Below are 26,121 nucleotides of genomic sequence, written 5' to 3' on the forward strand. Positions count from 1 at the left end.
GTGCATCCCGCATGGATCACATTCACAACCTGAGCGTCCACTGTATTAGTAGTAAGTGGCAGGAATAACAATGCTGCGCCTTTAAGAAAATATAGTGCCTTTCCCCACCCTTTTAGGCTGGATGGAGCACAGAGAAGAGTGCGTGTATAAGCTTCCATGTGTTGCTCCACCCACTTTTGCCCCCGGCTCCACCCACCACTGCCCTGTGACTCTTGGATGGTTGATGAGAAGGGGATGTGGTTGTGGCATTCGTACAGAGCCCCTGGTCATTTCACGGACTATTGACCTGTACACCACTACTTTATTCTTCTGCTGCCACCAATTTTGTGGGGGGGAACCCAGGGCTCCCCAGTGAAGTACAGTGGTACCTCAGGTTACATACGCTTCAGGTTACAGACACTTCAGGTTACAGACTCCGCTAACCCAGAAATAGTACCTCGGGTTAAGAACTTTGCTTTAGGATGAGAACAGAAATCGTGCTCCGGCGCCGTCGCAGCAGCGGGAGGCCCCATTAGCTAAAGTGGTGCTTCAGGTTAAGAACAGTTTCAGGTTAAGAACAGACCTCCAGAACAAATTAAGTACTTAACCCGAGGTACCACTGTACTGAGTCTCAGTCAGGTAGAGTTAACAATGAAGTTTAAAGTTTATTTCAAACACAAACAAGTTTTAAAATATTCGAAACGCTGTCACTCTATTCCCTCTCAGTCTTGTTCCTGTCTCTAACTCCCTTTGACTCCTCTTATCTCCCCTCCCAAAAGAACCAACGGAACTAACTGTCAAAACCTGTGGGCTGAGCCTCAAAATCAGGTAGATTTCAGGTGGGCTTTCTTATTGGTCCACCTAATAACCCTTTCTCCCCCCAATACAAACATATCCCCGAAGAATGGACGAACGCCACAGTGGTCCTCAGGGTAAAAGAAGCTCCCAGCCCCTGCTTGGGCTGAAGGATGGGGTCACAGCGTCCTTCCGCCTTTGCTTCTGCAGTGTTTTCTCAGGAAGCAAGCTCCTTTTCGCAGCTTCCCCTTCTCCAGTTGATCAATAGGACCAATGAGGTCTCCCCCTTGCCTTAAATGTTATTCCTGGGAGGCAGTGGGTGCAGGCTCCCAGTGGCCCTTGGTCCCCTCTCTGACCACAGAGGCCCAGATGTGCCCATCCATGGTGATGCAAGAGACGTCTTCCCAAGAGCAGCTGCTAGCACAGAGCACAAACAAATAAATTGACCTAGTATAAAGACAGCTTCCTGTGTCCGAGGGGCTGAGTAGGGTAGGGAGATTCCCCATGCAGAAAAAGCTGTGGGTAGGCTGAGGTGCCCATCCAGAGGTCCTTTATATTGTGCGTCCACAGATGCGCAGTTGGCATCCGTCTGTCTCCAGGAGACAATGGAAGATTGCGCCTTCAGGGGTGAAGTCAAACCATTGGAGAATTACAGCGGCTGCTGTGGCTGTAGATACAGGAGAGACATGTTCTATTGTAGGTAGGGCAGACAAAGGCACCCACAAGGATTTGTGCTAATGTTGGGGCACATGATCCTGATCTTAGGACTGTTTGCACCTTCAAACATTTCAGGGCTTCATTTCTAATCGCTTACACGCCCTGTAGTAGCTTCCTGTTGGAAGTTCAGTAACTTTTCATACCTAACAACCCCTGGGGGAATGTTGTGCTATAGAGCAAGAACAAGGTAACACTAATGAGGCATTGCAGAACAACGGCAGAATGATGTGTGGACAGTCCAGTACAAATCTACCACTAACGCCCTAATATTGCATCTGCAACCTGTTGCAGAATACACCCGTTGAGATGGTGTCCTTTGGCCTCCCAGTAGATGCCTCCATTTGCAGGACAGGTGAAGCCAAGTAGACATCACGGGGTCCCGTTTTCTCTTGCTTTCTCCTCCCCCAGGAGGACAGTGATCTGTTTCTTCAGTAGCTCCGCTCTTTCCCGAGCTTCCTGGCTGGCTCCCGGATCTTCTGTTTCCTCCAGAACTTCCAGAACAGAGCGCAAAGCGTCAGCATTCTTGACTGACTCCATCTGTTCCTGGTCTGCTTTGATCTCTTCCACCCAGTCCAAATATGCCTGCAACAGCCCCATGTCGGACAGGAAACTGCTTATGATCTTGAGCTCCGGCTTCCTGCGACTCAACTCGGAGAGGACTTCTCTCCCGGCTTTGCTCAGGCGGTTCCCCACAATGCTGAGAAAAGAAGACAGGTATTATAAAGGTACACTGGGGGAAAATGTGGATAGACATGGAGTTGGGTCCAAGCTATGTTAGGCGACATGCGCACTATACACTGAAAGCGTTATGATGCCGCTTTAAACAGTCACGACTCCCCTCTGCACCAAAGAATTATGGGAACTGTAGTTTGTTGAGAGACCTGAGAGTTATTAGGCGTCCCCTTTCCTCCCACAGAGCTACAATTCCCAGAAGAGATTAACAATCAATCCTTCTTCCTAGGGAACTCTGGGAATAGTAGCTCTGTGAGGGCATTGGGGTCTCCTAACAACTAATTTAGTGTAATTAACTCAGCCAGGATGCAACCCATGATAGACATAGACCTTGTAATAGGAGAGCATGCAGATCGATTTCTCTCTCACACACGCGCGCGCACACACACATATGCCCAAGAAACAAGTGAGGAGGGTTTTAGGGTGAAACACACAAGGGGAGCACTCCCTCAGAACTACACAGCCAGAATATGTACTACCTCAGCAAAGGTCATGCCATTCTGACTGGTTGCTAAAGCAACACCCCCACCAGTCTCCCTCTTGGATAGTTGACTTTAACAGAATTAACCCTTAAGCTCCAAACTGAACGATCCCTGCTGTTTCACTTCCAACAGCTCGACTCCCATCCAAACCCCCAGGAAGCATGGCCAGTGGTCAGGGATTATTTGAGTCATAGTCCAGCAAACATCTGGAAGGCCACAAGTGTCCCACCCACCTCTGACTTAATGGCTTTCCCTTCCTCCTCACTGCAGCTCAACTGAGGAAATTCATTCTCCACATCTAAAATTATATAGTTATTTTATTTACAAATACAGTGGAAAGGAAAACCAAATCTGATAAGTATATCTATGCATGCACACTTTAAATATTTAAATTTGGGGGAGGGGAAAACTATACTGATGATTACATATTCTGCAAAACACACTATAGAAACTGCAGCACTTGTTGGATTAAGAAAATAAAAATTGTAGAAATTTATGAAGGTATTATCTGGGTGTGTGTGTGTGTGTGTGTGTGTGTGCGTGTGTAAAAATTCCTAGATGTATACAATAGTATTCCTTATTCCTCTTGCATAGCACTGTGTTCTATTTCCTCTGTGTTGGGATCTTTGCAAAAATGTGATCGCCTCTAATCAGTTATACCTCCTGCCAAAGACTCTCCTCCCTGGAAGAGAGGGGAGTGGTTGTGGGTGGGAGCCCGAGCGCCACCCCTAGCAGGGGGCATAGCCCCCTGCCTCCACTTCACCTGGCTGGCGCCCACGCCCCTCTGGAGGCACCCAACCAGGTGCCTCGGAGGGGCGTGTTCAGCAGCCTTTTGCTGCGGCGCCAGCCTCTCTCCGGCCTCATTCTTCGCCGTCGTCTCGTCGCGAGTCACCCACCCTCCACTCCCTTAGAGTTAGGGCTTAGGTCTTTAGCCTTGCTATGGACCTTAGGTTGGTCGCCCTGGTTGTCTAGGGGGCCTGGTAGGAGTTTTTCCATTTGGCATTAGGCTTTTTGGTTTTTTCGCCTACCTTGTAGCAATCGTCACAACTTTTGTGGTATTGGTGGGTAGGTTAGGCATTGGAATAATGTGTTGTGGTGTGTCGAAGGGCTAGGTGTGCCCATCGCCTATGCCTTCAATTTTTGGGTATTCCGTTAAAGGAATCTGGCGGTCGTGTGTTCTGTCCGATGCCTGCTTGGCGGGAGGCCATAGCACAACCCTCGGTGACATCAGGGGGGAGCCTATAGTTGGATTAGCATCAACAGGCTCCACCTACTGGTGAATAAACCCACTTGTTTTGAGATCCAATGCCTAAGCCAATACCTTTTCACTGCTGTAATCAATAAAGTTGTGGCCTTTCCATGCCCATTAACCTTATATCACGTGTCCTTGTGTATTCATTTCACATCGCGGGGGTCGGGTCCTCGAACCACAAAATTCTATTCTGGTGGGCTTGTGATTTCATTTCCAGAAGTTTGCAAAATATTATAATGCAATATCATCAGAGCATACTTACGTCAAGAGCCTGAGCGTTCTGTTGGCCATCAAGGAATCCATAATATTATCCAAGCCGCTATCTGTGATTCCTGTGATATCCAGATAGAGCTCTTCGAGGGTGGTGTTCTCCTGGAGGGCATCCCATAAACCCCTCACCCCTTCAGAGCCCAGGCAGTTCCCACAAAACCTAAAAAAAAAATGGGGGTGGGGGTAGAGAGAGAAGCTTAACTTAAAGCAAAGAGGAACTCCCATAATCAGTGGAATTCAAACGAACACATTGTGAATTCCTGTACAGGAAAACCCCAGTTCCAAATTATCCCATCAGAATGAATGAATCAAAACACACCCTTCCTGGGAATTAGGATTTTACTTCCATAGAGCTGAAACTGGCTAGAGGGTCACGAGGTCTGAACTCCCAGTTAAAGGCAGAATCCTATGGAATCTAAGCAGTGGGCCATCTCAAGGAGGTGGCAGGGATATTATACAAAAGCAAAGAGCTTCAGAGAACTAAAGCTGTTTAGAGAACTCGAGCAAATAAACCAAGCCACATGCTGCAGTTGAGCTGTCTTAATTTACTAGGATTCTTTGGACTAGAACCACAATGATAAGAGATATAGATGAAACCTTTGCCATACATTGGAAGCACACAGCTTTCGGCAAAGAATCCTGGGAACTGTAGCTTACTCCTCACTGAGCTGCAATTCCCAGCACCTTAAACAAACTATGCTTCCCAGGACTCTTTGGGGAAGGCCATTTCCTTTAATGTGGATATGACCATAAATCAAGGCCACCTCATCCCATATGAACTGACTCTGTAATTGTGATCTGAGGCCCTTCTTCATGTGCCTCCTCCACGGGAGGTCCAGAGGGTGGCAGCACTACAATGGGCCTTTTCAGTGGTGGCTCCCTATTTGAGAAATGCTCTCCCCTGGAAGGCTCACCAGGCACCATCGTTACTTATCTTTAGGTACCAGGCAAAATCATTTATTTGCCACCAGGTCTTTGGCTTTTAATTGCCGTATTTTTCGCTCTATAAGACGCTTCAGACCATAAGATGCACCTAGTTTTTGGAGGAGGAAAAGAAGAAAAAAATTCTGAATCCCAGAAGCCAGAACAGCAAGAGGGATCACTGCACAGTTTCTAGGATAGCCGCGCAAAGCCTCTTCAGGGCAAGAGTGTTCTTCCCGCTGCCCTGAAGAGGCTTCATGTTGCTATCCCAGAAGCCAGAATAGCAAGAGGGATCGCTGCACAGCTAAAGTAGCGATCGCTCTTGCTGTTCTGGCTTCTGGGATAGCTGTGCAGCCTGCATTCGCTCCATAAGACGCACACACATTTCCCCTTACTTTTTAGGAGGGAAAAAGTGAGTCTTATAAAGTGAAAAATACGGTATCTGTGACCTTCTTTCAGTTTGGTGCATTGTTGTTCTTAAGTAGAGTTACCATACGTCCCAGACATTTTGTGGGGGGTTTTCCCAAAAACTCAACAGCTTGGGATAATTCCCCCAAAAAGCAGCTTTGGGAATTTTTTTAAAAGGAGGGTCAACAATTTGTTTTTGTCCAGATTTTCGCTGCTTGAAATATGGCAACCCTATCCTAAGTCACTTTGAGTCACTTAAAAAAAAAAAAAAAGCACCAAAGTTTTAATAATAATAATAATAATAATAATAATAATAATAATAATAATAATACCATACTTTTCTGTGTATAAGACTAGGTTTTTTTCTTTAAAAATTATGGTAAAAAGTGGGGGTCATCTTATACATGGAATGGAGCATAGGGAAGACGTATGATTGGTTGCTGCCGCTGCTGTCAACAGCTATTGTGCATGTTATTGGTTGCTGCATCAATGACTGGTTTGATTCGCTGACGGTGTGGCAATTGGGCAGGTGATTGGCAGCTTCTGCCGATGATGGGACAGACGGATTTTGCAACAACTCTGGTCAATCCTCTGCCAAAAAAAAAAAAGTTCAACAACTCTGTGCCATCTGCCCCCATTTTCTTACATTTGAGTCCCCCAAGGTTGTCTTATGCATGGGGGCATCTTATACATGGAAAAATACGGTAATTGTGTCACTGGGAGTGATGTCAAGATTTCCGTAGGTTATATTACACACATACACAGAAGGTGACTCACAGAAGTCTTTTCACCTGGCACCTTGGGGACCTGAGTATTTCAGCTTCTATGGCTGCCGCCTCACAGTCCAGAGAATTGTACCGCAACCTGGAAAACAGGAGATTGCAGGTGAGAGCTGAGCACATGGTACAGACCAAAGGTGGACAAACTACCCCAGAAGGAGCATGGGGTGTCCCCCACCAGAAGCACTACCCCTCCCCTAACACTCCAAAGAGGTCTGAATACGTAGTACAGACTAATTTTACTGTTTTATTCCTCTTGTAAACCGCTTTGAGTTTGCAAGCGGTGCATGGAATTTATCTAAATAACTAAATTCAACGACATCCAAATCTGTTCCTGCCCCTTTAAACACTAAGGGCATATGTATGTTGCAGACTTAAAATGGATTTTTAAAAGACATCTGGAGGCAAGCCCAGTTCAGGGAAGTTGGGAGTCACGCAGAGTGGCTGGGGCAACCCAGGCAGATGGATTGCATATAAATATGTTGTTATTATTAGTTATTGCCATTATTCCCTCTGCATACAGAGCACCCGGACACTGAGGTCCAGCACCGAGGGCCTTCTGGCGGTTCCCTCACTGCGAGAAGCCAAGTTACAGGGAAACAGGCAGAGGGCCTTCTGGGTAGTGGCGCCCTCCCTGTGGAACGCCCTCCCACCAGATGTCAAAGAGAACAACAACTACCAGACTTTTAGAAGACATCTGAAGGCAGCCCTGTTTAGGGAAGCTTTTAATGTTTGATGTATCATAGTATTTTAATATTCTTTTGGAAGCCGCCCAGAGTGGCTGGGGAAACCCAGCCAGATGGGCGGGGTATAAATAATAAATTATTATTATTATTATTATTATTATTATTATTATTATTATTATTATTATTATTATTATTATATCACTGTGAGAGTTGAACTTCTGTAAGAGGCCTTGGGGTCTCTTACAGGCTATTCACAGTACCCTTGCCAAACTATTCCGAGAATTCCTGGGAGAGACATTACAATTAACAGGATGCAAGTTTGCACTGGACGCCTGACCTGAATGCCACTGCTTGCCCATATTCATAGCAGGGCATAGGATGCTGGCATCCTGCAGCCACTGCCCATGGCATATGGCCATGGACACTGCCAACCTGGTACTCACTGGTACACCTGGTACTCACTGGAGAGTCTCACACCGATGGAGAAGCCCCCGGAGTCGCCTCAGCCCCCCGATGCCCATGTTGCTGTAGCTCAAGTTGAGGTTCCGAAGCCTCTTATGCTCCGAGCAGCCCAAGACGTAGGCCAGGGCTGCACAGTCAGCTGGGTTCAAGGTCACCTTGAACAGATCCACTTCATCCAGGTTGGAAGCTACCTTCTGCGTCACCCAGTCCTGGCGGAGCTCTGCCAGGCAATGCAGCAAGGAGAGCAGCTTCCGGTCTGATTCGTACTGAGCTTTCTTCCCCAGCCACTCTGCCAAAGGCACAAGGGGATCCTTTGTTAGGCCCTCAGCCAAGCTCTCCAGCTTCCCCTGCATCCTGGAGCTCAAGAGGCCCATGAAGAACCTGGAGAACATCTGCAGGTTGTCCCACTGTTGGCCTCCGCTCAGGAACTCTCTAGTGTAGCCGAGAAGGCCAGCCTCAGCACGTCCATCTGGTGGGGGCAGAAGTCTCTCAGCCTGTCCACCTTCTGGAGCTTCTCCATCCCACCAGAGATCCAGGCAAGAAGTTAACTCCTCAGTACTGGGGTCTAGGATAGCCACCGAGTACAACGCAGCTAAGAACTCCTGTATGGTCAAGTGGAAGAAGCCATAAACCTCATCTTTCTCCTTGAAGAAGATCCGGTTCAAGAAAGTGCCGGGCAGGTTCTCCGGGTCGAAGCCGAAACCCCGCAGCTCGTCTGCATAAAAGACAACCTTCCCCCTCAGCAGACCAGCGTAGGCCAGCTTGCCAAGTTGCAGCACCAAGTCTTTGGCTTTTTCCAAGGCGCCGCCGGCTCCCCCTGTTTGTCGCAGCCGGAGGATGGTGCTCAAATACTGGCGGTAGACCTCGGTGATGGTGCTTGGTGGGGAGGCCTCCATCTCCCCTGTCCATGGGAAGAATTCCCCCAGCGCTGTGCAGAGAATGAAGCAGTAGAGAGGAATGAAGCTGAGGCTGGCTAAGCCCTCGTGGGCAGATACGTAACCAAGCACATCTGCAGCTTGCGCCGGGTTACGGAAGAAGCGGAAGAAGTAGTCCTTTACCTGCTGCTCTTGGAAGCCAAGGATAATGACATGGCGGTCAAAGAGGTCCTCTGGAAGGGCAACAGAAGGCCTCGACGTGACCACAATGGTGGCCTCGGGTAGCAAAGTCCCATAGAGGAGGCCGTGCACCAGATCTTTGATGTGAGCCGGCTGGTCCGATTGGAAACAGGGATTCTTGCTCTCGAAGGAGTCCCGGAACTCATCCAGGCCATCTAAAATCACCAGAAGTTCCCCAGGCCGATCTAGCAGCTCGGGGAGAACACCGCTCAGGTGGACATGCTTGCTGCGGATCAGGTCCTCGAGGCTCTGGGGTGTCCTGATGAGGCTGAGCTCCCGGAAGGAGAAGTCTAGCATGCAAAGGGCCTTTTGGAAGGCCGCGCCCAACGCCCAGTCATGGATAATCTTCTGGGCCGCAACGCTTTTGCCGATGCCGGCAGCCCCGCTCAGCATCACCCGGCGAGGTGGGGAGCTCTCCTCGGGGAGCGGGGAGAAAAGCTGGCTCAGAGCCAGGCGGCGGGGGGCGTGGAGGGAGTAGAGGCGGGCACGGCGGGAGGCCAGGTGCAAGTAGTCGTGGCTGCTGGAAGCGGAGCGAGGGTTGTCGGACAGCAGCAGGTCGGTGTAGCGGATCTCGATATGGCCGCAGGTTTCGGTGTCGTCCACGTTGGTGCAAAGCTTCTCCGTGCGGGTCAGCAGGGAGCGGCGGTGGTTCTGCAAAGCAGCTGGCAGGAGGGTAGCAGTTGGAGCAAAAGGTTAAGAGGAGACCCAGAAAAGTACAGCGGATAATCCTGATGGAATGTACAGAGCTGACTATTGTAGGGCAAGGAGATCCATCCCTTGAATTTGCAGCTCCCATTTGGGGGGAAAATCTCTCTATCTAGACCCACATCCATATGAACCCATCTTTTGCATGCATTTTCACAGATGTATCACTTTGGGGATCTTTACTGGAAACGCAGAGACTGTTGCAATGGGCAGGATTGTTGCAATGAGCGGACGTCTTAGGCACCATACAGTTAAAGACTCCTGGGAACTGTAGTTGGCTAAGGGTGCTGAGGGAAACCCCTATTCCCCACTCCCGGAGCTACGATTCCCAGAGTTCCCTTGGAAGAAGGATTGACTGTTAAACCACAGTGGGAGTTGTAGCTGTGGGAGGGTGATAAGGGTCTCCGAACAACTCACAGCACCCCTGAACAAACTAAACTTCCGAGGATTCCGTGGGGGAAGTTTAAAGTAGTATGATACTGCTTTAGAATTAAAGGTAAAGGGACCCCTGACCATTAGGTCCAATCGTGGATGACTCTGGGGTTGCGGCGCTCATCTCACTTTACTTGCCGAGGGAGCCGATGTACAGCTTCCGGGTCATGTGGCCAGCATGACTAAGCCATTTCTGGTGAACCAGAGCAGTGCACGTAAATGCCATTTACCTTCCCGCCGGAGCGGTACCTATTTATCTACTTACACTTTGAAGTGCTTTCAAACTGCTAGGTTTGCAGGAGCAGAGACCAAGCAACGGGAGCTCACACCGTTGCGGGGGTTCGAACCGCTGACCTTCTGACTGGCAAGCCCTAGGCTCTGTGGTTTAACCCACAGCGCCACCCGTGTCCTTAACTGCTTTAGGTGTATATGGCCATAGAAACATAGAATTTTTAAAACCGGAAGGGACCCCTGCTCAATTTAGGAAACTTGCAGCTAAAGTTTCCTTGGCAGCTGCAAGATTCATGTGCTGAGAAATCCATCTTTATCCTCGCTGCCTTCCTTAGCATTCATATATGTATTAATTATATCATGCTGCTTATTTAACAAGATTTAGATACTGCTTAATCAAGTGTGAGAATGCCAATGCCTCTTGCTTGCCTGGACAGAGTATGGAAAGGCATGGAGCTGAGGGGGTAAATCTCTGTCCTTTGTAAGGCTGGACTGTAACCTGCTGTGCGAAGTTACGAGTTGCATCTGTTGTCCAGCCCAGTTTTTGCCTCTGGCACCCAAAAGGTTGCCCACAAAGGAATGCAGCTATCAGTCTGAAAACAATTCCCCACCCTCTTCTGCACGGAAGCCCCTCTTTGTCCTGGATTCTGCTTCACATCCTTTCATTGCTGTTTCTCCTCCTCCTCCGTTACCTTTGAGTTGTCGGCTCAGGGCTCTTCGAAACGTCAGGTCCTTGCTCTTTTCCTCATCTGCCACGACAAGAGAACATTTAATGCATAGGAAACAGGCGCCCTGTAGAGACCTCCAAGCCCAAGAGATTTTGCTGCCTGAGGCAAAGGACAAGATGGCTCCCACATTTCCCATACGGAAGCTGATTGAACTGGCAGGGGAATCTTATTTTGACACTGGGGACTGGACAGTGTCCTCCTGAGGGCAGCAGGGGAGATTTGGGGGCACAGGCAGCCTGGTGTCCAGCTCTTAGCCACTGTTCCCTAGCTCCCATCACTTGCCGCCCGAGGCGATCATCTCACTCTGCCTAACATTAGGGCAGGCCCCAAACATGCACCAGCCCTGCCTGTCACAAAGCAACACAAACCAGCACTGATGCACTGCTCTTTCTGCAATCATTTCCGAGAGCGAATAAAACTGGAACCATTTCTCCCTGTTCAGCCCCTTTCCCCATACTATCAATAGATCTGAGTATCATTACAAGTGCCACATAATGTTCATCCCACACATGCAAGGAATTGATCCTTCCATGTAGCAGTAACTACACTTGGGAATTCCTAGCCCATTGATAATAGGTGGGCGTCTTCACTGTACTGTTTTTGGAACCTGCTACTAACTTTGTCTAAGCAGAGCTATCCAGGCATGTAAATCTGACACACCTTTTAATATGTTGGCATTCACCATTGTTGTTTGCAGCCTGCAAATGATATGCAATTGGGGAGGCTCCCCCCTCATTACAGTGGTGTTTCCTTTGCACTGGTATGAACATTGTGGGAATAATTACGCCATTAATTATGATAAATTTGTAACTTAACATAAATAAGTACAAACAGCAGATAGCCAACAGATAACATTGTATTTGGCAGAAACCAAACTGAAGCAGAAAGGAAACAGCACAGATTGTGACAAAGGCAGGTCAGAATGAAAATTACTGCCCCCTTAATATCCCTACTGAAGTGTCGGAACAATATGCTTTTTGCAATGTTCATTTCAGTAGAGCATCAGGAAAGGCAAGCAATGTGTACTGCTGTTAAGCAACAGCTAGGCTTCCCCACACCAGATCCTCAGAAAGAGAGAGAGATACCCCAGCCTGCAACCCACACCACGTCTTCAACCTTCATGATATTCTCTCTCACCCCAACTCACACTCCAAACACACACACACACACAAACGTCTCTTATATCAGCCCCCTCACTCTAACAGGGGCAGGAATTTGCCAACTCCATAATCCTCTGATGGTTTTCCTACTCCAAATGTTCAGAAAGCTGGACCAACTTCTCTCAAACCAGGGGTAGCCAATGTGGTTCCTTCCAGACGGTCAGGACTACAACTCCCATCATCCCTGATCATAAGCCACATTGACTGGGGACAATGGGAGTTGTAGTCCCAACAACATTTGTGGGGCATTTCATGGGCTATCCCTATCCCAAATGCTAGTTCTCCTCAAGAGGCCTCAACTACCCACCTTGGGCTATGAACCAGCAACCTTTCGGGACAACAGAAACTGTTCTTATGTTGAGCCTTCGTGGCACCAAACCTTTTACACATGTTAAAGATAACCAGCTTTGAAATCGTGGCCAAAAAAAAGTGGGGCGCCAGCCCCAGTGGACAGCTTGGTGGGGCGATGATTCTCACATGACCTCCTGGTTGAAACATTGCCGCTTACAAGGAGGTAAAGGAGCAAAGAGCAAGATGGTGGCAAGGCCCATGCTATGCGCAGATGCACCAGTGGGAGTGCCAGATCGGCTTTGCCGATGCGTTTATATCGTACTGACCACACCGCGGTCTCGTCCCTCCCCCCCCCCCGCCACCTGGTAAGCAGCGGCAAAGCAACTTGCTGGACGCCAAGTGAGCCCAACTACCCCACCATCCGCTCAAAGGTACAAGTATATGTTGGGAAACTGCCAGGGAGATAATGTCCATCATGAGCCCCCAAGCCGGAGTTCTGGACATCCATCGGCCTCCCGTAGTCACGCAGATCCAACAGTTAGGGGCACAAAGCCTTAGAAATTCCTAGCCACATTCCAGGGCTTGGTGCACCCTCTTTCAGCAGAAACGCAGCCAAAAGCTTGCACCGCAGAAGAGCAGAAGAGCATAATTTACAGACTTTATTAGAACATGAACAGAACAAAAGAAAACACGTCCATTCTGTCAGCGTCTCTGAGCCGACTGGCAAAAACGAAAGGAATATCAGCAGAACAAAAACATCCTGTGATCAGGACATGCGCAGACTCTTACAGAAAGCCTGCTCCCTTTTAAGGTGGAACGGAAATATCCTAACATCCTCCCCCTTTCCGTGTAACCTGTTGTACCTGTGGTTCACCCAATTGCAACCTTTGTACATAAACCTTATGTTGTTCTCTGTTAACAACCTTAGACAACAGATCAGCAGGAATTTCATTTCCTGCCATGTAGGACACCCGAATCAGTCCTTTCTGAATACACTCTCTTGCACGATGTAGCTTAATCTGCAAGTACTTGGTTCTCTGCTTGCAACTCTCGGAGTTCAGCAAAGCCAAACACGATCTATTGTCTTGATACACTTGTATAGGACATTTCACAGACACCCTGATGTCCTTAAACAGTTGCATCAACCATTCACAATCCATGAGTGAAAATGACAGAGCATTGAGTTCTGCTTCACAGGAACTTAGGCTCACTGTTGTCTGCTTTTTGCACAACCAGTCAAACAGGCAGTGGTTGTACATGTAGCATACTCCAGAAGTGCTTGTACCATCCGTGGTGTCACTTCCAAAACTAGCATCTGCAAAGATTTCAAGACCTCCAGTCTTCTGACTGGTGAACCTCAGCCTGTAGTGCATAGTCCCTTTCAAATAGCGGGCTATGCGCTTCAGAGCTTTCCAATCCTGAACCGTAGGATTGTTGGCATGTCTGCTAAGCAGATTACAGCTTACAGCTATGTCAGGTCTTGAACATCTGGCAATGAAGTTCATCTTGCCTAGAATGCATCTGTACAGCGTTGTGTCAGAAAACGCTTCAGCAGTACTGTCTACCTGGTAACCTATCACCATCGGTGTGTCTGCTGGGTTTGCATCAACCAAATTCAACCTGGTTAATACATCAGCAATTTTCTGTGTTTGGTGTACCAGAAAATTACCTGCTTGGTCCTTCTCCACCTGCAGAGAAAGATAGTTGGATACCTCACCAAGATCCTTCATGTCAAAGTGCTCCTTCAGCTGAGCTAGGGTGCTTTGGTAAAAAGCCTGATTCTTCCAAAACATCAGAAGATCATCAACAAAACATAAACAATACAGTTTGTTTTGCCCCTCCTCCTTGACAAACACACATGGATCAGCTTTGCCCTGGTGAAAACCTAGAGAAAGCAATGTCTCAGTGAGTTTTGTGTTCCAACACCTGGCACTCTGCTTGAGACCATATAAGGATTTCCGCAGTTTACAGACCATTCCCTTCTGTATCTGCATCCCATCAGGTGGAAGCATGAACAGCTCCTCCCCCAAAATCCCGTACAAAAAAGCTGTATTAATGTCGTGGTGGGAAACATGCAGTTTCTCCTCCGCAGCGACCTTGAGCATCAGCCGAATGCTCTCATATTTGACTGTGGGAGAATAGGTCTCGTGGTAATCCTGTCCTGGTACCTGTGAAAAACCTCTGGCAACCAATCTGGCTTTGTGTCTGACTACCTTGCCATTCTGGTCTGTCTTGGCCTTGAAGACCCATTTGCTTCCAACCAGTCTCATTCCTGGGACTACCGGTACCAGTTCCCAAGTTTGGTTCCTGTTCAAGGAATCAACTTCAGCCTTCATGGCATTAAGCCAAGGCTCAGCATCTTTAGAGGTTAACTCCTGAACCTCTTTGAAGCTTGAAGGTTCCCATACCTTCTCTGAGCTACTAAGAACAGCAGTTGCTGTCTTAGCAAACTCATCAGCATACCTCTTTGGAGGTCTGCCTTTGGTCGCCCTTTCAGACCTACGTACTAGACGCAAGTCTTCTGGACTCATCTCCTCTTTCTTAGGAGAAAAATGACCAATGGTGAACAGTGGTTCTTCCAGTTCATTGTCAGACGCATCAGATGGTCTGACTGAGGCCTTTGCGCTCTGGTAGTCTGCTGTGTCATCACTGTCACTGACACCAGCAGCAGCAGCAGCACCGCCCACTGAACTGGAATCCGAACTCTGATCATCATCATCATCATCATCCTCATCATCATCATCCTCATCCTCATCATCATCAGCAGCAGCTTTCTCATCTTTAGCTGCTTGCTTGACATCACCTTCATCCTCCTCTGGGTAACTCTGGAAAATTCCCACATTTCCCCCCCACTTAGGATTGTACTCAACACTCCTTGTGAATTTAATGGACTTAGAGTCAGTCATCCATACCCTGTATGCACCTTTTTCGTACCCCATGAACAAACCATGTGCCCCACGCTTCCCAAGCTTGTTGGTTTGTTGTGTGCGTACCCACATGTCCGAACCAAAAATTCTCATGTGTTTGGTGTTGGGTTTCTTGCCAAACATCTTCTCATAGGGGGTACAGCCAATGGGTGATGACAATCTGCGATTAACGGTATAAACCAAATTCCCCAGAGCTTCCCCCCAAAACTTATCAGGGAGATTGGCATCATGCAACAAGGTTTTGATTCCTTGCAGCAATGTTTGATTTGCTCTCTCCGCAAGTCCATTCATCCATGGCGATCTGGGCGTTGACATATCATGCTGGATTCCCTTCTCAGTCAGGAAAGCTTCAAACTGCTGAGAAGTAAACTCCCCGCCCCGATCAGTAAACAAACAAGAAATACGTTTACCGTGCGCATTCTCCAACCAAGCACAGAATGCCTTAAACTTTGGAAACGCTTGCGATTTCTGTTCGAGCAAATACACATAAATGTACCTCGAAAAAGAATCAATCAGAATCATGAAGTACCTTGCTCCTCCTATAGAGGGCGCTAGTGGCCCAACCAGGTCTGCATGCACTAGCTGGTAGGGTTTGGAAGCCTGCCTGCTAGACTCCTTGCCTTTTGGAGCAACCTTCACCTTGTTCTCTGCACAAGATACACATTTCATGTGAAATTTACAGGGTTTGATGTTCAAACCCTCAACCACCTCTGGCATCTTGGCCAGTGCCTTCCAAGAGAGGTGACCAAATCTTCGATGCGCATCATGAATGCAACCTGCATGAAGAACTTTGTTAGTTTGTGCAACACAACAAGAATCAGCATTATTCACAACAGCAGTGTCATCATAAGTTATATGGAACAAACCATCCATAAACTTTGCATGCAAATAGTCCTCTTTGCCTTTACTGATGACACAGACACTCCTCTTGAAGGAAATCTGAAAACCACGTCCAGTAAGCTGTGGGACGCTCAACAAGTTGCTTGCAGCTCCTGGAACAAAAAGTACATTACTGATGGTAGTGTGCAGACTTGCAAGTTTCACAGTCCCTTCTCCCGCAATTTGCAATGTCCTTCCATCAGCCAGGTGGATCTCACCTTCCTGAGGCTTGAAGGAGATAAAGAGATGCCTGTCCTTGGAAACGTGGCGGGTGGCACCTGAATCCACAATAAATCTGCCTTTGGCTGTTGGAGCAGTCCTTACAGCAAGCAAACCCTTGTTTTGCAGCTTGCCCCCCTGCTCCTGGCCAGCAGACGTGTCTTTAGCCTTTGGTGAAGCTGTGCCAGCAAGCAAAACCTTGCTTTCCACTGGCGTGGGCTTTTGCAACTTGCCCCCCTGCTTCTGGTCAGCAGACGTGCCTTTAGCCTTTGGTGAAGCTGTGCCAGCAAACAACGCTTTGTTTTTCCCTGGCGCGGGCTCTTCACCCTCCCTCTGCTCCTGGCCATCTGCAGGTGTCTGCCTGTGGCTCTGTTTACCTTTGCCTTTCCGGCCTCTGCAAAGGCGATGGCCTTGGTTCCCATGAGAAACAGAGCTCTCAGCTGCCGACTCCTTGGCTCCCCCTGGAGGCTGGAATGCTGCCTGGGATGACGTGACGGTCAGCTCCCCCTGCAGCTTGCAACCGGTGCCCTCAGCATCCCTGCAATCACCCGCATTCTGGGAAACAGCTAGGACCTCCGATGCAGTCAAACTCTGGGCTGGGATTTTTGGCTTGTGAGCTTTCAGCAAAGCAGTCCACATTGCACGTGCAGTGGTGTTGCCAGCCAGCGTCTTAATTTCCTCAAGAGATACAGATAGGACTATTACGTCTATCGCTTTCGAATTTTGCGATTTCCATCTCTCTGTCAGAGGAACTGGGGGGGCTTCAGAAACAACATGCCAGACCCCAAACTGACGCAGCAAAGATTCACACCATTTTGCCCAGGGTTCATAATTCTGCCCATCCAACTTAGGACACGGAGCAGTTTCTGAGGTCTGTAAGAGATCCATCTCAGCTTTTTACTTGAGCCGTGAGCCCTATGCCTTCAAAGACTCCTTATCTTGGCAGCTCATTAATCACGAACTCTCTTTGGCGCAGCTCCCAGGCCAATTAAGCCTTGCCGGAGTTCAAAGACTCCTTGCCGAGGTAAAACAGGAAAACGTCCCTTCCTTTCGCTTTCCCCACATACCTCAAACGCAGTCTGTTGCAGCTTTACTCTCCTGTAGGTGCCGTGAATCTGGGCCCATAACCTTGTTGTTGGGAAACTGCCAGGGAGATAATGTCCATCATGAGCCCCCAAGCCGGAGTTCTGGACATCCATCGGCCTCCCGTAGTCACGCAGATCCAACAGTTAGGGGCACAAAGCCTTAGAAATTCCTAGCCACATTCCAGGGCTTGGTGCACCCTCTTTCAGCAGAAACGCAGCCAAAAGCTTGCACCGCAGAAGAGCAGAAGAGCATAATTTACAGACTTTATTAGAACATGAACAGAACAAAAGAAAACACGTCCATTCTGTCAGCGTCTCTGAGCCGACTGGCAAAAACGAAAGGAATATCAGCAGAACAAAAACATCCTGTGATCAGGACATGCGCAGACTCTTACAGAAAGCCTGCTCCCTTTTAAGGTGGAACGGAAATATCCTAACAGTATATACACAGAAGCAAGCCCTCCTATGGGGCAAGGGAGGGATGACTTGCCTGCAGGCACTGCTGGGAGCTTGTATTTCTTCGAATTCCAGAATTTCAGCAAAGCTCGTTTGGGAGTTTTGGCAGGAGGCTCTAGATTGAAACAGGAAAGAGAAGGATTGTGAAGAAAAAGAAGAAGAAGAGGAGGAGGAGGAGGAGGAGTTTGGATTTTATATCCCGCTTTATCACTACCCAAAGGAGTCTCAAAGTGGCTAACATTCTCCTTTCCCTTCCTCCCCCACAACAAACACTCTGTGAGGTGAGTGGCACTGAGAGACTTCAGAGAAGTGTGACTAGCCCAAGGTCACCCAGCAGCTGCATGTGGAGGAGCGGGGAAGCGAACCCGGTTCACCAGATTACGAGTCTACCGCTCTTAACCACTACACCACACTGGCTCTCACTGTGAAGGCAAAGCAGTGCAAGAGCAGATGCCCACCGGCAGGTCTACAAACCTGGATGCCTTGTGTGCAGAGTGGGGAAACTAGCCCACTATACAGAGGCAAATATTTACACCTGACCCCATCCACCACCAGAACGTGGCCCCCAGAAGCTTGCCAAGAAAGGAATGTGGCCCTTCCCTCCTGCCCTCGAGGCTAGTTGTGTCACTGCCGTGCCTGGCTGCCTTGGAGACGGTTCTCTTTTTCCTTTCTCCGGACAGCTCTTTTCCAGCCAGTGCTGGAGCTCAGGACAGTAGGCCTCCTGCAATTCCCACAATGCGTCCAAGAACTTCCGGCTGTTCTCTGGCTTGCTGCAGACCCTGTCCAAAAGCGCAATGACTTGGTTACTCTTGGGGATGGTCTCCAGCAGGGAAAAGTACTCCGGCTGGGTCAAGAGCCCGCTGTCATGGAGTAGGCGGAGCAGAGGAGCTGGGCTGGGCTCCACCCAGCGCAGGAGAAGTTCCCTGTGCTCCCGGATGAGCCGAGTGAAGTCCAAGGGAGCAGCCATCTGCAGGGAGGGAAAGAAGAGGGTGAACAGAAGGGCAGTAGGACAATCTCATTTTGTCACTTGGTTGGAAGAGTGTTCCCTGATGATAGGAAGCAGAAATCCCCCCCCCAAAAAAAAATGTTAATGTATGTAACAACAGCAGCTCAGATTCTTTATGTGCAGAAATGGAAGGAAGAAGTTCCTACCAAAGAAGAATGAATAATGGACTCTGCAGAACTGGCAAAAAATCAACAGCAAAATTAAGATCACCTAATGGTGAGTGTTTTAATGGAAGAATGGATGCCTTTTTTCAGAAATACTATAGTATGAGGAACTCGCGAGCAAGATTTGAACTATGAGCAGAAGAAGTTATTAGGCTTATAATATTGTAGTTACGATTCAATAGATAGGGTGCAGCAGAAGGGAGAAACAACTCCATGGGAAACGGGATGGGAAGTTGACAAAAATAAGAGGAAAGACTAAATTGTGTTTTGATTGCATATGTTAAAAAAGCTGAAACTTAATGATATATAATTAGAGGGAAAGAAAGAACCTTTACATATCTGCCGACATGTCTAAACATGCATATACGTGAACTTATCTCAGATGGGCAACTCCAGGCCAGCTCACTCTTAACGTTCTCAGAGACAAGCAGTTTAACCCCAGCAATGCCTTCAGCAGTACATTACTTTGCTTCTGTGGCAAAAGATGGGGCGCCGTGACAAGTCCACCTGATGTTTTCGGACTACAACTCCCATCATCCTTGACCTTTGGCCACTCTGGCTGCTGGGAGTTGGAGTCCAGTAGGTTTTTGTTGGCATAAGCCACAGCTGGATTAAGAACTATGCCACTGCTTGCGTGTACAGCTAGAGAGACAACCACTGCTGTCTTGAGCATAACTGCAAAGCAGGACCAGATTTAGGTTTGAGAGGCCCATAGCTACTGAAGGTAATGGGGCCCTTTATATGTCCAGCTGTCCTTTGTCAACAACAAATTGTCGCTGTTTTTTGTGTGGAATATATGCCATATGGTATCTAAAGCCATTTGCACTTGCAGAATGTAGGCACCCTGTTAAGTTGTGGGTGAACATATTAGACGACACAGCAATTCTTCAAACAGCTCTTGTTTATTCACAAGCCAGAACAGAACTGAACTGAAGGGTTCAGCCAGCCTCCTTATATAGAGCTCCACTAGAATGCAACAGTAACAACTTTCTGTAACTATCCAATCACTGAACGTCACTTTCAATTCCTTATTTGCATATGTGGACCTGAGTGAAAACTATCTACAGTATCCCTCTGCTGGCCCAGGGTGAGAACTTCAATACATAACACACCCTATATATAGAAATGAGCAAACCAGTGATGTTTTAGGGAGCAGGCTAGCAGGCGGGGCCCATTACTTGCATCATAGGAGCCTAGACAACACAAAACATTGTTGCTGTATGTAGGTTTTATTTTGTTTTTTATCTTATATTTTGGAAATGTACATCCAGTTTTTTCCCCTTAAATTTTTTTGGGGGCCCCCAAGAGAGTGGGGACCTAAGCTACAGCTTGTTTAGCTTATACGTAAATCCAGCGCTGCTGCAAAGGCACCAGCTGCTCAAACAACATTGGGAAGAAGCATGACGAGACTCTGCATTGTGGTGGGCTCGACTAGATGATGCTTGTTGGTCCCAATTCTGTGCATTTCCACATACGTAATTGCTGCAGGCTATTGCAATTGGCACAGTTGCTTTGAGGCAGACGATCGGTCCATCTAGCTCAGTACTGTCTGCACAGACTGACAGCAGCTCTCCAGGATTTCAGGCAGGGTTCTCTCCCAACCCTATCTGGAGATGCTAGGGATTGAACCCCAGGCCTCCTGCATGCAAGCCAGATGCTCCACCACTGAGCTACGAGGTGGCTCTGTCCTCTCTGATGGAAATCACTGCTAGGAAGGGAGGTTTGTGAGCCGCACCAGCATCTGGGGTCCTGCTGGTGCTTGGCCAAAGCTGCAAAGGCCAGAAGGAGCTATGGAGTGAGAAGGGGGCTGCTTTGTCCTTACTTGCTGCCAGAGCCTTTTTGCTTCCACCTACTGGCTCAAACAGGGACGCGGGTGGCGCTGTGGTCTAAACCACAGAGCCTAGGGCTTGCCGATCAGAAGGTCGGCGGTTCGAATCCCCGCAACAGGTTGAGCTCCCGTTGTTTGGTCCCAGCTCCTGCCCACCTAGCAGTTCGAAAGCACATTAAAGTGCAAGTAGATAAATAGGTACCGCTCTGGCGGGAAGGTAAACGGCGTTTCCGTGTGCTGCTCTGGTTTGCCAGAAGTGGCTTAGTCATGCTGGCCGCATGACCCAGAAGCTGTACGCCGTCTCCCTCGGCCAGTAAAGCGAGATGAGCGCCACAACCCCAGAGTCATCCGCGACTGGACCTAATGGTCAGGGGTCCCTTTACCTTTACTGGCTCAAAGTTGTTGCTGCCTCCATATGAATGACACATTTGCAGCGTGCCCAAATGTGCTATGCTGCCACCTACTGGAGGGTTTGCATTGCAACATCATGGAACACCAAGCCCCTCTCCCCTCCACCTCACTGATTGTGTCCTTGCAACAGCTGTGACTAAAGCCAGAAAGCATATTCTTCCAAGATGGGGATGAGGAATCTGTGGCCCTGTACATACTGTAGGGCTGCAACTCGTCCCAGCCCCAGCCAGCATGGCCATCACAAGCCAGGGTGGAAGGAGTTGCAGCTCAGTGACATCTGGAGGACTAAAGCTTCCCATTCCTGTTTCAAGGAAGAGGGGAAACGGGGGGGGGGGTGTGCCGGGAGGTTAAGCTGACAAGGAGAAAAGTGTGGCAGGATAGAGGCAGCTGTAAAGCAGAGGGCAAGAAAGATGGAGGCAAAATTGCAGAGGGGGAGATTGGCGCCAAGGTGCAGCAATGGAGGACGAATGGGGAATTGCACTTTAAAAAGTTGGGATGAATAAATGATGAGTGGGAATAATAATAATAATAATAATAATAATAATAATAATAATAATAATAATAATAATAATAAATTATTTATACCCCGCCCATCTGGCTGGGCCTCCCCAGCCACTCTGGGCGGCTTCCATAGAAACCAAAAATACAGTAAAATATCACACGTTAAAAACTTCCCTGAACAGGGCTGCCTTAAGATGTCTTCTGAATGTCAGGTAGTTGTTTATCGCTTTGACATCTGCTGGAAGGGCGTTCCACAGGGCGGGCGCCACTACCGAGAAGGCCCTCTGCCTGGTTCCCTGTAGCTTTGCTTCTCGCAATGAGGGAACCGCCAGAAGGCCCTCGGCGCTGGACCTCAGCGTCCGGGCAGAATGATGGGGGTGGAGACGCTCCTTCAGGTATACTGGACCGAGGCCGATGTATAAATAAATTTCTTACAAGCAGATCAGGAGGAATGCAGGAAGATCAGGAAATAACACAATAAGTTATGTTTGGGGCAATTTAATTTTGCACCTAGCCCGAAATTTCTTACAAGCAGATCAGGAGGAATGCAGGAAGATGTATAAATAAATTTCTTACAAGCAGATCAGGAGGAATGCAGGGCCAATGCTCCTTGTCATTCAACCTGCCTGCCAAGAAACCGGAACGGATGCTCAGTAAACACCAGAGGTAATTCAACCTCCATGTAACATTTGTGCAAGCAAATCAGATGGCTACTCAACAAAACAGGTCATCTGAAAGGGCCCTCTGTTGTGCTTTTGCTGCAACAAATTTACACAGCTGGAAAATCTGCATTACAGTGTAGAATCTCCTCGTCTCTCATCTTTGAAAACAACTCTCTTCCTTACTACTATGTTTGGATTAAAATGCCGGTGGGTTAGCAGGGACCAGGGAAAATCCTTTTGGTCTCGGATCCAGTTCTTCAGAGGCCAGATAAACAGCTACTGCTCGGGGAAAGGGCCACAACCTATTAACGCAACAGAATATAGCTCTCCTTTATCACCTCGTTTCTCAAAGGTAGGTGCTGATAACAGAAGCTATGAACTCGACCTTTCATTTGGGCAGAGTCAGTGATAAGGGGAGCTGGTTGCTGATCAAGCCCAGAGGTTCAGCGAGGGTGTAGAACGTGATATGAATCTATTGTAAATTAGCGAGTTGAGGTCATGCCTTGTACTCTCCTAGGGCTGCCATCTTTGACCTTGATCCAGTTCAGGAAAATGAACCCCACTGAACACAATAGGGCACAAGAGCAGATGGAGAATCCTTTTGGAAAGGGCCAGCCAGATGCCCATGGGAAACCTGCAAGCGGAACCTCAGCACAACAGTGGCTCTATGGACCTGCAGTTCGCAGCAACTAGTATTCAGAGACACGTTGTCTCTGACAGTCGAGGGAGAGCACAGCCATTCTGGCTACTAGCTATTAATAGCCTTGTCGTCCCTGAAATTGTCTAATCCCCTTTCAGAGCCATCCAAGTTGGTGCCCATCATGACAGTGAGTTCCATACTTTAACCATGCACTGCGCGAAAAAGCACTTTCATCATTCAGCTTCACTTCCTTATTTCTTTTTTATTTCTTTTTTATTTTGACAAAGCAGTAATCATAAATAAATAAGAATAAAAATGTGCACCCCACCCTCCCAGACCATTCCATTGTAACTATCCAACCTCCCAAAATTTCAACACCTCTTGCGATGGTTTAACCCCTTTCCGTTATTAACAGTACAAGTTCTACAAACAATTTCCATATCTCAAAATAATTTCTCCTGCATATTTTCTGCCTTACCTTAATAGCACATGTTAATTTATCATTAGTCGCTATATCCCACACCTCTTTATACCATTCTTCCATTTTATATTAACCTTGCCACTTCCACTTCCTAGCTATAATAACTTGTGCAGCTGTCAATAAATTGGTGAGCAAGTCCCTCCTAGCCTGCAAACCTACCGCCCCATTGTAAATTGATAATAATGCTACCTCTGGACTTTTGGTCGGCTTTAACCCAGTGATTTCTGTTATCTCCTTAAACACCTTCCTCCCCGTACATATTTACACCCCCACAACATGTGAGCATAAGTCCCGGTTTCCCGGCATCCCCTTCCAACATAACACCGAATATTCCTTGCAGCTTCACTTCTGGGTACAGGTACATGCAGAAGGAGATGTCCCTACTTGCTAGCCATTAGAGGTATTTTGCCATTCTTGCTGTCCTTCCTCCCGCAACAGAAGCTGTATTGGTGTACGCCCCCGGTCTCTCTACCTGGTCCTCAGAACTCTTTGCAGGCCACGCCCCCTCTCACTAGAGCACACCCCCTCACTGCCCCTGCTCCACACATCCCTTGAGTGTGGCTGAAATGTTTCCCTGAACTCTGATTATAAGCCTCTTGCTTCCTTGGCTGGTGGGTAGAGAGGGGTGTGTGTATCAACTAGCCTATTGTACACAACATGAATCAATTGATCTGCCTGCTTTTGCCTCTGGCCCAAACTCACTGGCCCTCCGGCCCCCGGAAAGTTGCCCAGATAGGAATCCTGACCTGAAAGAGCGTTCCTTTGTAATAGTTGTTTGAGAGGCAGGCAGTCCTATCCCACACAAACATCGCTGCATCCTTTGCTGCATACATAAAAGCCATTTCCTCCCAGCGAGTCTTGGGAGCTGTAGTTTACCTCTCACAGAGCTACAATTCCCAGCACCCTTAAACTACAGTTCCCAGAATATATTTATTAAAGAGTAATTTAAATGTATGGTGAGGACGTGAACCAAGCCTGTGGGTAAGAGGCACCTGTTGAACAGCACACAGCCTTTAAAAGGGTATGGAGGGAGCTGTCAGAAAGAAGCATCCTCTGTATTCTAGCACCACAAACAACAGCGGGGTCGGCAGGGCGGGGGGTGGAGAGAGGAAATTGCTGCCATCTGGGCTTCAGGCGCCTCTGGCTCAAATCCCTTTTCATCCGGGGAGCTCATTGGATGACCTTGACTGGCCTGTATCTCTCCAGCTTAACTACCTCAGGGGGTTATTGGAAGGATAAACAGGATAAGAATTACAAAGCGCGTTGGGACACAAAAAGTGCCAGAGGATTGATTAATAATAATCATAAAACGATAAAAGTTGTGTCAGGAAGAATAGCTGCTTAGCAGACTCTACATTCTTTGGTAGCTTACACTGCAGTTTGTGTGTGCCCGAGAGGCAGGCAAGCTGACAGACAAATCACGCCCTCTAAAATGAAGAAGTAAATTTCAGATTTAAGTAAGGGGCTGTGAAGGCAAAGCTAAGCTCAGCCTCAAAGCCCTCGTGTTCTTCTTGTGGTCAGCAGATTGCATTGTTCAGTCCATCTGAAGGACTAATGTGAGGCACACCCCATCAGGCAGCGGTTCCCAAATTTTCTACGTTCCCAGCCTAACCTTCGTTTAAATCAATTAATTTCACATTGCTGTGTACATACGTGTCTCAAGGTAATTTCCAGTTACCCCATGCAAGCAGCTAAAACGCTTTTCAAAACAGTAGAAAAGCAACAACTGGAAAGAAGTGTAAAACCATAAAAAATGGAAATGGATGTCTATTCGGTAAACTACCTCCCCATCCCAGAATCTAGCAAGCACAACAGAGGTCCTTACCTGTTAGGCAAAGCCGGACAGCCAAATGTTTGCAACCTCGAACACGAGGGAAAGCGATATGCAAGCTTTTTTCTCTGCGTGACTGGCATCTTTAGCACGTTTGCCAATCAATAGTTACTAAGGAGTGGCTCTAGTCAAATATTTACAACTGGTAACTTGTAGCAATGTCCCATTCACCGTCACAGGCGATGCGAAAAATACCAGGGCAGAGAAGTGGTTGGAGGATCTGGATATGGCAGGATTTCTGCTTCGGAGGACTTTGAGGGTCCCTAAGTATTGGGCAAGGGATGCGGGTGGCACTGTGGTCTAAACTACAGAGCCTCTTGGGCCTGCCGATCAGAAGGTCGGTGGTTCGAATCCCCACAACAGGTTGAGCTCCTGTTGTTCAGTCCCAGCTCCTGCCAACCTAGCAGTTCAAAAGTATACCAGTGCAAGTAGATAAATAGGTACCACTCCAGCGGAAAGGTAAACGGCATTTCCGTGTACTGCTATGGTTTCGGTGTTCCATTGTGCCAGAAGCAGCTTAGTCATGCTGGCCATGCATGGCCCGGAAAAATTGTCTGTGGACAAACGCCTGCTCCTTCGGCCTGTAAAGCAAGATGAGTGCTGCAACCCCCGGAGTCGTTTGCAACTGGACTTAACAGTCTGGGGTCCTTTACCTTTTATTAAGTATTGGGCAAAGCAGGACATTAATTTGTGGTTGGCTACGCTCTGCCCCCATGGTCAGAGGCAGAAATGTTTCTGCGTACCAGTCAGTGGAAATCATAGGCGGCGGAAAGCGCACAGGTCTGGCTTGAGGGTAGCCACTGCAAGAATAGGATCCTAGACTTGATAGGACCTGAACCAGCACTCTGAAGTTCTTAAGCCAGAGGAGGGGCACAGTAAAGATTTG

General features: G+C 48.1%; 1 protein-coding gene across 1 annotated transcript; it reads right to left on the reverse strand.

The window, feature by feature from the left end:
• Positions 1-624: 624 nt before the first annotated feature.
• Positions 625-23,761, reverse strand: LOC308591480 (NACHT, LRR and PYD domains-containing protein 12-like). Its single transcript, XM_081202245.1, has 8 exons — positions 23,402-23,761; positions 18,247-18,678; positions 17,746-18,028; positions 10,659-10,715; positions 7,484-9,260; positions 6,334-6,420; positions 4,220-4,387; positions 625-2,188 (listed from the first exon to the last, which is right to left on the reverse strand). The coding sequence occupies exons 1-8, from the start codon at positions 23,465-23,467 to the stop codon at positions 1,861-1,863; spliced, it is 3,198 nt and encodes a 1,065-aa protein (XP_081058371.1). The 5' UTR covers positions 23,468-23,761; the 3' UTR covers positions 625-1,860.
• Between the last annotated feature and the right edge of the window lie 2,360 nt (positions 23,762-26,121).

Source organism: Podarcis bocagei (genome assembly GCF_964188305.1).
Source record: "Podarcis bocagei genome assembly, chromosome: 7".
NCBI lineage: Eukaryota > Metazoa > Chordata > Lepidosauria > Squamata > Lacertidae > Podarcis > Podarcis bocagei.

Excerpts from the sequence above, each read along its gene's own strand:
- LOC308591480 (XM_081202245.1), bottom strand. The coding sequence starts at position 23,467 with ATGGAAGAATGGTATAAAGAGGTGTGGGATATAGCGACTAATGATAAA. Across the intron at positions 18,679-23,401 it reads AATTAACATGTGCTATTAAG|ATGGCTGCTCCCTTGGACTT; the intron begins GTAAGGCAGAAA and ends CCCTCCCTGCAG. Across the intron at positions 18,029-18,246 it reads CTGGTGGTGGATGGGGTCAG|AGTCACACTTCTCTGAAGTC; the intron begins GTGTAAATATTT and ends TGACCTTGGGCT.